The sequence below is a fragment of the Melopsittacus undulatus genome, chromosome 12 (assembly GCF_012275295.1).
Source record: "Melopsittacus undulatus isolate bMelUnd1 chromosome 12, bMelUnd1.mat.Z, whole genome shotgun sequence".
In the NCBI taxonomy this organism is placed as follows: Eukaryota; Metazoa; Chordata; class Aves; order Psittaciformes; family Psittaculidae; genus Melopsittacus; species Melopsittacus undulatus.
The window spans coordinates 13,467,585-13,480,123 of NC_047538.1; the positions used below are offsets into that span (position 1 = coordinate 13,467,585).

The window sequence follows — 12,539 nt, forward strand, 5'->3', positions numbered from 1 at the left end:
TCTTACAAAGTAAGACAGAGACAAATCCTCTTCTTTAAAATGACAGAATAGGAGAAAGACTCGAAATAAAACTGATGAGTTACACTTGAAAATGTTTTTCATGTACCAGTTCTGAGAAGTGTCTGTAGTTATTAATGTCTTCCTGCCTATTCCTAGCTGTTCTAGGGAGGATCCATTGTCTCTCACCATGAAAAGCAAAGATAAAGATAAATGTAAAAGAGGACTCCTTGGATTAATGACAAGCTATCTCTGGATTACATTTGCATTACATTTTATTGAGAAAAGTCCATGTTAAGGTTTAGCTTTCAGTTTGATTTTGAGACAGAGCTTTTTGTCAGTGGGAGTTGCTTGGTGGCCTATCAGAGCTTGGTGCAGAATGTCTTCTCTTCAGTAGCATTCTTCTCCACAATCTGATGACGTTTCTTCTTAACCTGGCATGTTTTGAATTCCTCTGTGATTTCAGAGGTTGATTTCCCTTTTGTTTCTGGGAGGAACAGGTAGATGAGAGCCGCCGAAATGACCAGGACAGCAATAAAGATGAGGAAAAAAAAAGGACCAAGGAACATCTAGAGATAAGAATAGAACAAGATGAGCGATTTCCCTGACAACACTTTGCCTCTAAAGATTCTTGAACACTGTTGATTTGCCCCTGTGAAATGAGGAATAAGCTGGTTTTACAAAAGGAGTATCTATCTTTTTAATCTGTCTTGAGGCAGCAGATGATGTCTGAAGTTGAGGGAAGTGTTTTACATAGATGGCCTCCTTATACCAGTAGGAATAAAAGATTCACAGCTTTGATCATCTACAAAGCATTTCATCCTACTCCCTGTCCAGAGCAGCCTAGAAAACTAGTTTAAATTGATAGAGTCAGCGAGAATATTTGCATCAAATTACATACGACAGCAAGGGGGAAAATCATTCCTGTGAAAGTGAGGCCTAGCCAGATGATGATTCCACCGATTACAAAAGCAGAGGACTTTGTTGAAAGGGTGAAGATTTCATTCATGACAGATGTGATGGCTCCAGCTGAGGAAAAAACATAAAAAAGCAATAGAAACATTGTTGCATTTAACAATTTTCCTCAAAGTAAATGACCTGGTGTCACTGGTCAAACACAGCCCCAGTAAGTCAGACTAACGTGAGATCATCTGCATTTAGGCAGCACAGCCATCTCTCTCTGAATTCACCTACAGACTTCTCTGGTGGTCCATGGAGAGAGACAGGTACCCGTCAAGTGCAGTTTCTATCCACCTAACATGCATAAAATATAGAGATGAATGGCCTGTGTATTGCCTGTAGGAGACACCTGGGTTCTGCTACCATGGGAATTCTGTTAGGTTTTCAAGATGTTTATGGTCCTCATAGATAATAGTACAATAATAATAAAGTTTTAATAATAATAAAGTGTTAATTAAAATTTATTTAAAATAATTTGTAAAGGAAATTGTTTCTTGGGTCATAAATACATCAAAAATGGGGACCCCCACTATTGCAGTGCAAACTAAGCTGTTGATTTTCAAAGGTATATTTACACAGTCTAGTTCCACTCCCATACATTCATGGCTTGTGCTTATCCATGTGGTCCAAGGTTGTTGCTTTTATTGCTATACTCACCTGGTCCTAATCCATAGGCAATGATGAATAAAAAGATAAGAATAACACTGCAGTACCTCATCCAGAGGAACTGGTCCTAGACAAAGACAAAAGGATGGAAGTAAATGAAAATTAATATTATAGCTGTAGCATGGCTGATCCAAACATACAGGAGAAGCAATTATTTGTGTAAAAGCCCATGATGCTGAGCTCTGTAGTCGGTGCTCACTAGAACTACTTATCTTTCTGTACTGAATGCAGTGGCAGGCCAGAAGTAGCCTGCAGTGTCCTACCTACAGAGGTGAGCTGAACTGCACCCTGGTCTGAAAAACAAGTAACAAATTCCAAGCTAATTATAATATGTGGAGAATTGTTACTGATTTAACCTGATTATCTTACTGAATTAGACAACCTCAGAGAAATGTTTAAGTCTCTTGTGAACCAGAAGATATCTGTGAAGCAGAAAACCTCTGAAAGTATGTGGGCTGAGACCACAACTGCAGTGCAATGCAACCACCAGTGCTACTGGAGCCATGACACTGAGTTCCTCACTATTTCCCACCCTCCCAAATAGAAGTAGCTGATAAGCTGCAGTATGTAGTGAAATCACTTGTATCAAGGGTGGAAACTGGTGGGTTTTGGAAGTGTCATTACACACTGCTTCTGCTGCAGGAGGCATGGGTGGGAAAGGTGGTAGCACAGATGCTCATCTAGGGATTTAAAAGACAGCAGAACAAGACATGAGAGATTTGGAGAGATCAGAGCTGGAGGAAAGCTCTGCCAGGCCAATGGCTTTACAAAATGTTTCTCACTGACTTTTGAAAGCCTGATTAAAAGAGATGAACTACAATGCAGGTCCACAAAGCCCTTGCAGAGAGGCTGAGTTTGTATTCAGAAGATATCCTGACCTACTATTTTGTACATGAAAGCTAAGGCTGATTATCTGCCACCCCACACAAAGAGTTCTGGCACAACTTCACTTCCAGAGAGACATTTACTTACGCTCAGTAGAAGGCTTATTTCAAGCAGTGTGAGTATCAGTGCCATCAGCAAATAACCACCCCACAGGAGTATCCGGCGTCCAAAGCGATCGATAATGGAACTCTGAGGAGTAGAAAGAACTTGCATCTCACTGGCAGCATGGCAAAACCCAGCTGTCAGGCATCCAACAACACAAGCATTCTTCCTGAGGTCTTTTTTACTTTAGAGAACATAAATCTTACTGATACAATGTTTGTTATTCTATTTAATTCCTTCCAGCCTCTCTAATGCTATGAATTACCATTGCTGCCCAGCACTGCAGTTACTTCTTCATAAGTACCGTATTCAGTGGAAGCATGACTCCATTCAAAGAGATAGATATACACAAATATATGGAAACAAGTACACATGTTTATGTTTTAATTATATTTAATTTATATCTGAATGAAAAAGAGATGATGGAGAATGAAGATGGAAAGAAATATGTAAAAGGTAGGACAAAATTTGGGGTGAATGGTAACAATTGCTGGTTTATGCAGTATCACAGAAAAATTCTTTAGTTCATAAGGAGAAGATTCATTTTCTTCCAGGAAGAATAGAGTCAACTCACATGTATTTTAACTCTTATAGCCCCAGAAAGGTCTGACTTACACAGAAGATGAGCGAGATGAGCTCAGAAACTGAAACTCCGAGAGATACATATGGGATTATGCTTTCCTGCAGGTTGGCTGTCTGAAAAATTTCTGAGGTGTAAAATGTGATCTGGGAAATAAGAAACAATTTCAAAATGAAGCATAGTCAATAGATACGATATGTGCTTACCCAGCATCATTTAGTACAATACTTGTCTTCACTGCAAAAGCAACAGTACATTGTTGGGGCTTAGTGGAGGGAACATACCTGCCTGAGATGTGAAAACTCAAAGAGGTAATGGAGATGAAGAAAAGGTATTTGAAAGGCCAGGGGGAAAAACAATGGACCAACACAGAGGTGCCTCCTCTGCCCACAGTGCTGGCAACTGCCATGAACAGGCTCCAGCAGAGTTCAGTGTTTCTGGAGAAAGACCTATAGGTGAGTGATAAAAATGACAGGCAGGGAAATGACTCTTAGCTTGGGCTGTACCAGGCACAGCCACCTTTATGTGGAAACAAATGAAAGGAAATTACTTAAAGGATAAATCTCCTTTATCAAATGGAATGACAAATAAATAGCAATAGCTGGCTATCTATTACTGCAGAGGTCAGAATGTGGAGCTGGAAGTCTAGATAAACAGATCTCTGGGTTGTAGCAAGCCTGAGGTTATTTATAACCCCTTCTACAGAATCTTTGGTAATACCACCAGAGGAATGAACAAAACAGTGCCCTTGCAGGAATTCATGCTGAGTTGGAGAAGCTCCCTGAAAGTGTGAAGAATACTAGTGATGATACCACAGATCTTCACAGACAGTGGGTTCTGTGTGAGGGGGAATAAAGTAGATTCAGAAGAAAATGAGAAGCTAGAATTGTGGTGCTTCAGTTACTTAGTAGTAGATCTAAGCATGCAAATAGTGTATACTCAACTGCACTCAAGCCACAGAGCTGCAAACTCAGTAAAATGAGGAACATGGTGCCCAGCTGTGGATACACGGATGGTTCTTTCAGCATCTCTAGGACATTCATGATTTTGGTGCCTTTTGTTATAGCCTTTTCCTTCATCATGTCATCAAATTCGGTGAGATAATTCCCTTCCCCCCAGAGTTGCTTCATGGCTACAGAAGAGACAGAATGAAATAAACTCCCCATCATCTGATCCATTCAGAGTTCTGTATTTTTCAACTTTTAATAACATTAAGCATTTGCAGTTCAGTCTGTGTTTTGCTTCATCAGTCTCTGAGCAAAGGACTAGAATATTGCTTACTGGAACATGCTGAGACTTCCCTGGAAATGGCTTTTAACTTGCTGTAGTGTTTAGGGGTAGATCTTAAATATTTCTGATGATTCCACTTAGTCTGGAGGAATTTAATAATATAATTATCAAGAAATCTGTAGATGGCTATTAGAAAAGCTGACCCCTGCTGTTAGTTTCACTTTTCTGAGAGTTACAGTTTAGCAATTAAAGATCTAACGTTTTATGTTACCTTTCAAGCAACCAGGTTTGTCTCCTTTTTGCAGCAAGAGATAGGGAGGGGACTCAGGAAAGAATGGCAAAAAGACCAGTTGTATCAATGCCACTAAGCCAGAGAAGGACAATAGCACATTCCACATGTCTTCAGTTCCTAAAAGATCTCTATGAAAGCATGTTAGAGTGTATTCATAGTCCAGTAAAATTACAATCCATAACTAGTTTGGTATTTTCCTAGTTCCTATATTCATTGAAGAGACAAAATGTACATACGTATCTTGGGAAGATCAATTGAAATAGAAGATGCTTAGGCTGGGAAGGGAAATCGGGCTCATACTTTCTACTGCAGGACTGAGATTTTTCTTGTAATATGACTATTTCATAAAGATCAGTGGAGTATGAATATCCTGAAACAGCCTTCTGAAGCAATACTGCAATTCTGAGTGAGGGTATCAAGTAACCAGCAGGATTTAGATCCCAAAAGTTTACTGAGAGTGTTTGCATACAACTTTTCTTATTAACTTCAGCAGAGAGACTGCACCTCCAGAGATGGATTCATTCTTTCTCAAGAGAAAGGCCTTTCTCTCCCCAGTGACACGTAAACCTCAGTGAATGGTATGAGGTAAATGCATCCTTTATTATGGCTGTATTTAAGCAAAGTAAAACCCCATCCTTAGTGCATATCCATTTCTAGGACTGGGAGAACAACACTTCTCTACCATACAGAAGACAAATAAATAGAAAACAGGTTGAGAAGGAGTAACACAAGTACCTTAATCCAAGAATTCTTGCTACAGCTTTTCCTAACGCAAGAAACACAGAGGAGCTCACATTTACAAAGCCACGCAACCTCTTCGGTGAGATCTCTCCAGCATATTGAATGTGGGCGTTCAAGTGTATTCCTGAAATGAAGAAGACACAAAAGAGCTAAAGCTATAGAAAGCAAGAGAGATGGTCCCTTTCCATCTTTTCCTTCACCTAAAGGTAGCTTTCTCCTTTCTCTTCTGAACTGTTTGCTCTATATCCTCCACAACAGTAGGCTAAAATTGTACCTTTTCATTTAAGCAAGATGTTTAGCTAATCCACCAGATCTCTCTCTCAAGACCTCTTGAAGGCAAAGGACAGCTCATCTTACCTTTTCCCAATCTGTTCCTTGTTCCACTGGGGTTACTGTGCATGCCTGGGTACTCCCAGCAGGAAGATTTCTGTATCCACCCCAAAGTAGTCACATTAACATGGAGTAGTGGGGAGTCCTACCAGCACCGATGCCCTCAAGGAAGCGCCCAATCAGGATCATCTCAAAAGATTTGGCTCTCCTACTGAAGCCAGTATTCAGTGTGGCTATTATGAGGACCACATCATTGAACAGCAGACATTTCTTCCTGCAACAGCAAACAACATGTGGGTGTGATCCCTGTTTTACTTTTTCATCTTTGACTGGTCTGCCTGTTCTCCTCTGGATTTACAGACCAAGTTTAAACCAATGCTTACAAGACAACCATATCCGATTAGGAAAGTCATAATATCTTTGCAGGGAAGTGGAAAGGGAGAAACCAGGTTCCTCTTTTCCATGCTAACACTATATGAGCACACCATGAGGATGAAGGAAATTCCTGCAGGATAAATACTGATAAGGAACGGCCTTTCTCGCTTCTTTACTGTGGATAAGGTTCCCATCTCTAACACTGTGCCTGTTCCCAGAACAGGGCAAAGTCAGCTTCATGGAGAACATGCTTCACTCTCCATCCACCTCAAGGCAGAGAGTTCTGGCTTTGTGCTTTATGGCCACCCTCAAAGAGAGGGTTCTGAATGGGTCCTGAGGGACTTCTGCTTATCTTTGCTGAAACTCTTCTTATTCTTACAGAGGAATGAACCTGCACATTTTTTAAAAGGCTGTGATCAGTAAAAAGAATATCTGTCCTCTACTGCATTATTGCAGTGGTTTTGGGCTCCAGAGGGCATTATTGCTCATTTCAGGGATTTATTTTTTTACTGAAATTTCAATGGAAATACAAGAATTGTATGGCACCAAAACCGTGACAAGGGAACCGGAAATGGTTGTATATTCCTGTCTCTCTAACGTACCTAGGGACAGTTATACACAGAGAGTGGAGCAAATTCTGCACCAGAAAGGGGCAGTGAGAATTCTGACATCCATTGTATTAGGTGAGTGACATTTAATTGCTTCCCTTGTTGCAGCCTCTATTAGCTATTGGGAAATATACTTACTTTCCATATTTTGCTGTTAGGAACCCACTGCACAGACAGCCTATCATTCCACCTACACAATACATAGACACGATGAAGGACCACAATAATGTGAGTGTCTCCTGCTGCAGCACAGACCCATATCGCTCCAGCCAAGTTTCATTGATAAACTTCTGAATGTACTGGGACAGAAAAAGAGACTTTCACAAACAATAGTTCTTCATAATGTTTATAACTGTAAAACAGGTGAATAATAGTCATTGGTAAAAGCATGACTACAGGACATTTGTTTGCAAATTAGGATTGACATTTCCTCCCATACAGACTAATAGTGTGAGATAATCTTTCAAAACACAGTTATACACTTTAGCCTGTTGAACCCTGGCACTCCTACACCAAAATAGTGGGACCTTTTATTGACTCTAGTGAAGGGCAATTGCTCCTATTGTGGGTAGCGGTTATAAAGAGAAAAGGGCTGAACTGAAGGTTGAGAGTCAATCAGCTAGTTGTTAACCTTTTTTCTCCATAGCATAATCTTTGAGGAGGGTGTTTCAATATGTTGTTCCCACACAGTTCTGTGAGAAGTTGTCTTTGGAGCACAGCTCCTAGCAATCATGCAAAGTCCTTGTGTCCTTTGACAGTGAATAGTATGGCATTGGAAAGAGCTGGGAATAAACCCACACAGCAACACCTGACAGATTTTTTAGGGCATCTTCAAAGAGTAAGGCCATGGTGAACAGTTATAGATGTGATCTTGTGAAGGTTTTGCTTACCGGAGATGTGTAATTGATGACAGACATTTGAAAACCAGATAGGTGGGTTCCCCCAATCCCTAGCACCATAATCATTAGCAGTAGCTTCCGGTATTGAACCTGCCAAAGGTGACGAAACACACTGTAAGTTCCTGATACCTCCTGGCTTTAGACCAGGAGACAATTGATGAGATGTTCTGCCTTCACATTTCTATGATTTACTGTAAAATGCAAACACCCTTTTTCAACTTTTCAATCATGCTGTTTGTCAGTGAGTAGGGCTAGAAGACAAGAAGTTAGATACTCACCAGGTCTGAGAGGAAACCAGCCATTTGCCCTTGAAACCTGCCTGCTCTGAGAGCCCTTGTCAAGTCTGTCAGATGAGAGGTATGTTTTCTGTGCGTAGATTCTAAGAAGTGGGGATCATGTCACAGAAGTTAAATTCTAACCCTGTGGCTTTTAGTGAATGGTGTCCTCCTCCAGCAGTGACCAGGGCCCCTTTTTGCTGGTTTAATTATTCCAAGACCCAGATATGCCAGGCTGGTTGCAACACTGGTAAATGTTTATCCTTCTGTTGGGAGCGCTCCTCCTCACTTGTACTGCCAAAGCAACTGGATGTTCCTCTGAGGAGTCGGATGGTGTTCCTATCTTTCCTTCAGGATAGCAGAGTCCCTCTTCACCTCTCTGACATGCAGCTTAGGCTGAGTGTTTTTCTTTTTCTCAAGTCTACTACAGAGATAAGCCACTTAGTATTTTGAGTATTAGTATTATTAGCTGAGCTGTAAGGCCTCTTCTCGCATGCTGTAACATTTTCCATTGCTTGAAATGATCTGAATGATTTTCCAGTTGCAGGACTGGTGAATCTCTGAATATTGTCACATTGTGTCCTTGTGAACACTCAGTTCTTTAGTCAGGGTTACTGTTTCCAGAACCACTCAGAAGCCTCACTCTTGCCTCCTTGTAACAACGGAGGTGGCTACCGTGTGCCAGACTGGGATGCTCATTGAAGTCTGTCTTGAGAACTGATTTTTAGAAGTACTTCTCACTTTAAGAAAATTCTTTTCAATCAGCTAAAGACTTGCCTGTTGACAGAGTGTAAGCTACTTCTTGCTTCCTTCAGGCTTCTGTGTATTACCTGTAAGATTTTGTACTACACCCAATACAAAGTAGCTCACTCTGCACTACAAAGATTTAACTGTCTGTGGTTAGTACTGAAAGGGGCAGTGGTGTTGGGGGTCGAGCATGGGCGCTTTAACAGGCTTGCAGCAAGCTGTGAGAAAGTGAGCCTCTGACCCCAGGCTGGAAGAGGAAGCATCAAGGTCAGCAAAACAGGAGAGCAATAACAAGATGCCAGAAGCATGATGTAACGCTAAGCTGAAGCGAAGGTGTGAAACCAATCAGGAGAGGCAAAGTGGAGCGTGTACCTCTCGCGGGCAGAGTGAAGTAGCCAATCAAGTAGTGCGTGATTGCGTGTGGGACAGTATATTAAGAGCAGCCTTGTAATCAATAAATGGAGTATTTCGTGAACCTACATCGTGTCGGTGTTTTCTCCCCTCCACCTGGCCGCGGCACAGTGGGAAGGTGAGGTGAAAGCAACAGAAGCTTTGCTCAGGAGCACAGTGGAAGCACTGACATTCCTCCTACAGTTTTCTTGTCACATTACAGTGACTGACAACAGCCCCACGCTGTCCTCTGGGCCCTGTGCCCTGCAGCACAGGGCAAGCTTGCTGAGTCACGCCTTGACCTTTCTCCTGCTGCATGTCCCCGTAATGCTCTCTCCAAACCCTCTGCTTGGGTGTCTCGCCGCACATCAGTACAGTGAATAATTCAAGCAGAATTCATCTTTTCACCCATTCCATTTTCATCAGTCCTGAAATCCTCATTACCTCCACATCAGGTGTGGTCATGTATTTCATTCCTTCGCCTCTCAGCACAGCTTCATAGAATAGCTAGGATTGGAAAGGACCTCAAGATCATCTAGTTCCAACCCCCCTGCCATGGGCAGGGACACCTCACACTAAACCATATCACCCAAGGCTTCATCCAACCTGGTCTTGAACACTGCCAGGGATGGAGCATTCACTACCTCCCTGGGCTTCTCAAATGCTATCACTTCCTCTTCTAAACCACCCCAGACTCTATCTTCCTCTTTATTTACTACTGCAAAAATCCCTGTCTTTATTTAGCTTTTTTCTTGTTTCTTACAAATTCCTCCTCTCAGTTTCCAGTCACTTCAACACTGGCCACTGCCCCCTCCTCAGCTAAAGGTTTCACTGTCAAAGGGAAGACTGCAGCCAGATTGTCCTCTCTTACTGCCACCACCCACTTTATCCTTAGGGGTCAGACCAGAACTGTGTCCAGCAGAGTATCCCAGAGCTGTCAGTTGCAAATAATAGTGTTAGGCAAAAGCATAAGAGCAGAGCAAGTGTGTAGTAATGCTTCCCCTGTGTGTTTTCCAGGCCCCAGTGATGAGCAACACAGGGACTTTGTTGGTCAGGATGGTGTCTTTTTATTTGCTCCTTACATTCATTTACTGAGATCCTCTTTGAACTCTTGTAAACTTTTGTTGATGCCAACTCCTGGGGCAGAAAGGTCAAATGAGATACTTGAACTATCCAGTGTTACTTTTTGCTTTCTGTCAGAGCACACTAAAAGCTATTTTTGAAATAATTAACCCTCTCTTTTGCCATTTCTCTCTGTCTTTCCTTTTAATGTCTGTTTCCTGTATCAAATTTGAATGTCAGATCTCCATTTCCAGATCTTTTCATGCTGCACTGTCTTGTGCAAGTCTGTCTTTATTTTTCTTTTCCCTTTTCAGAGGGGTTCTGCCAATCTAACAGCAAACCACTTTGCTAGACTCAGACAGCATGGTTCAAGCACCTTAGAGTGAGGTCATGAGCAGGGAGCCTGAATGAGCTAGAGAAGAAAGGAGGATTTGTTCTTTGAGCTGAGGACGGAAAGCATGGCTGCTGGAAGGAAGGACTCACATGTCAGCTCTTGTTCTTTCTGAAGGAGTTTTGAACCACTGTGTGGCCAGGTTTTAAGATCTGGTTGATCAAACAGTCCCTGCAGAGTGCTGTTCCTCCTGTCTGTATTTCTCCCAGAATATTCACACTGCTGTCTTATTTCTATCTGGCTTCACCCTTTTGTTCAGTGCTGTAATACGGGAAAAACAAGACTTAAGAGCGTAACACAGTTCTTATCTATTTTCCTACAGAAGACTCTTTTCACCTAGGATTTGAACTCTACAAGAAATGTACTTATTCCAGATCCAGTGCTTAACTCACCCAATATTCTTAGCTTGGAGGGCTTTTGGTTTCAAAGATATCATGCATTGCATTTGTGTGATCCTGGAAATCAAACAGATATGTTGCAGATTCACAAGTACCTCTCTAACCCTTATTCCCAACCCATGCTAGTTGATGACAGTGTTAATGATTTACTGCACTGTCCTGGTTCTGACCCCTTTAGTGTCTTGTAAGACACTAAAAACTTCCTCACTGGCAATCAGTATGGTTGAGAAAGACCAGAACATAGAAAGACTTTAAAAAAATCAAGGTCTTACCTATTCCTTTCCTTCTCTCTCTCCTTTCTTTTTTTGTTTTTTTTTTTTTTTTTCCTTCTTTCCCCCAGCATTTTTGCCCAGAAGCAGGAACGCAGGTCAGCTCTGCTGTGGTATTGTCCAATCCATGTTCTCTGGCCTTGAAACTATAAACTTTGTCTAGCTTTCTTCTGTAATATGGTGATTGTCATAGGAAGGATGACTGTGTTGCTGATGTCTACTGCTCTTGGCATTACCTCTTGGCACTGCTCCAATATTGATGTGAAGGTAAAATAGGAGTTTTATCTGCACAGACTTAGGGCTGTGAAAGAAACTACCACTCAATAGTCAGGTCCTTTTGCAAATTTTATTGTGCAGTATCTGCAACATTCAGTAGTGGAAATCTCATTTCCAGAACAAGAAAGACACAGTATTCCTTGACCCTAACAATACAGTCCCAGAGGATGAGCTCTGTGTCCCTGACTCTTCAGTCAATGAAAACCAAATCCAGGGATGATCAGTATGACGTGTTTTCTTACCCACTGCTTTTTTATTTCCTTATCAGTAAACTGTAAAGCATGAAGAGCAAGAATGCGTCACATCCTATAGCAATGAATACAAAAAGTGAAGCCCTTGTTACCACGTTTTGTCATTAAAATGTGGAGTATTCGGAGGACTGGAGAGAGAAGCAAACACTCAGACATGCAGACTGGGGTCTACTGGAGGAGCACTACTCTTTTTTGTGTCATCAGTACCAGGTACTCTTGGAACCCAGTGTTCCTCCTCTCTGAGGTGAAACAGCTCCAGGCTGAAGACATGCTACATATTTGTTAAGAATGAAGGAGAACTTGGCCAGTCTGGATTAGCTCACACATGATTTCCTGCAGCTCTACTTTCTTTATGTCTTGCTTTCTTCCAGCGCTGGTAAATCCCTGGTTGTCTCAATAGGAGAATCTCCAAAATCTAGGCAATGTACCTGATTACCAAGCAAGAGGTTTGACTTGAGGAAAGAGTTTATGCTTGGATACTGCTCTAGCGTAGTGTCTCCTTTACACCAAGACCTTTTATCTCCTTCACACCTTTTTTCTTCAGACATAGCAGTGACTTTCCCCCTCCTCAAAATAAAAAAAAAACAAATTAAAAGGGATGAAGACCACACTGCAAGTCACAGAAATGTGGTCATAGGCTCCCCAAGAAAGTCATAGTTGCCCTCATACCTTGTACTTGCTCTCAAGTCTAACTGTAAGAAGGGGAAACATTGCATACCAGTTCTACCTACTGACAGCAGAGCACTCTTATTCCACTGGATTAAAGAGCTAAACACTTCCTTTCATGTGGACTGAAGCTCCTTCTTTGGGAGAGC

The 12,539-nt window shown here is 41.7% G+C and overlaps 1 protein-coding gene across 1 annotated transcript; it reads right to left on the reverse strand.

Annotated features, from left to right (window-relative positions):
* Positions 1-359: 359 nt before the first annotated feature.
* Positions 360-7,967, reverse strand: LOC101873176 (solute carrier family 2, facilitated glucose transporter member 11). The gene is made up of 12 exons (XM_005147768.2): positions 7,944-7,967; positions 7,657-7,755; positions 6,905-7,065; positions 5,933-6,057; positions 5,448-5,577; positions 4,692-4,840; positions 4,135-4,322; positions 3,226-3,336; positions 2,596-2,697; positions 1,615-1,690; positions 899-1,026; positions 360-566 (listed from the first exon to the last, which is right to left on the reverse strand). The coding sequence occupies exons 1-12, from the start codon at positions 7,965-7,967 to the stop codon at positions 360-362; spliced, it is 1,500 nt and encodes a 499-aa protein (XP_005147825.1).
* Positions 7,968-12,539: the final 4,572 nt, after the last annotated feature.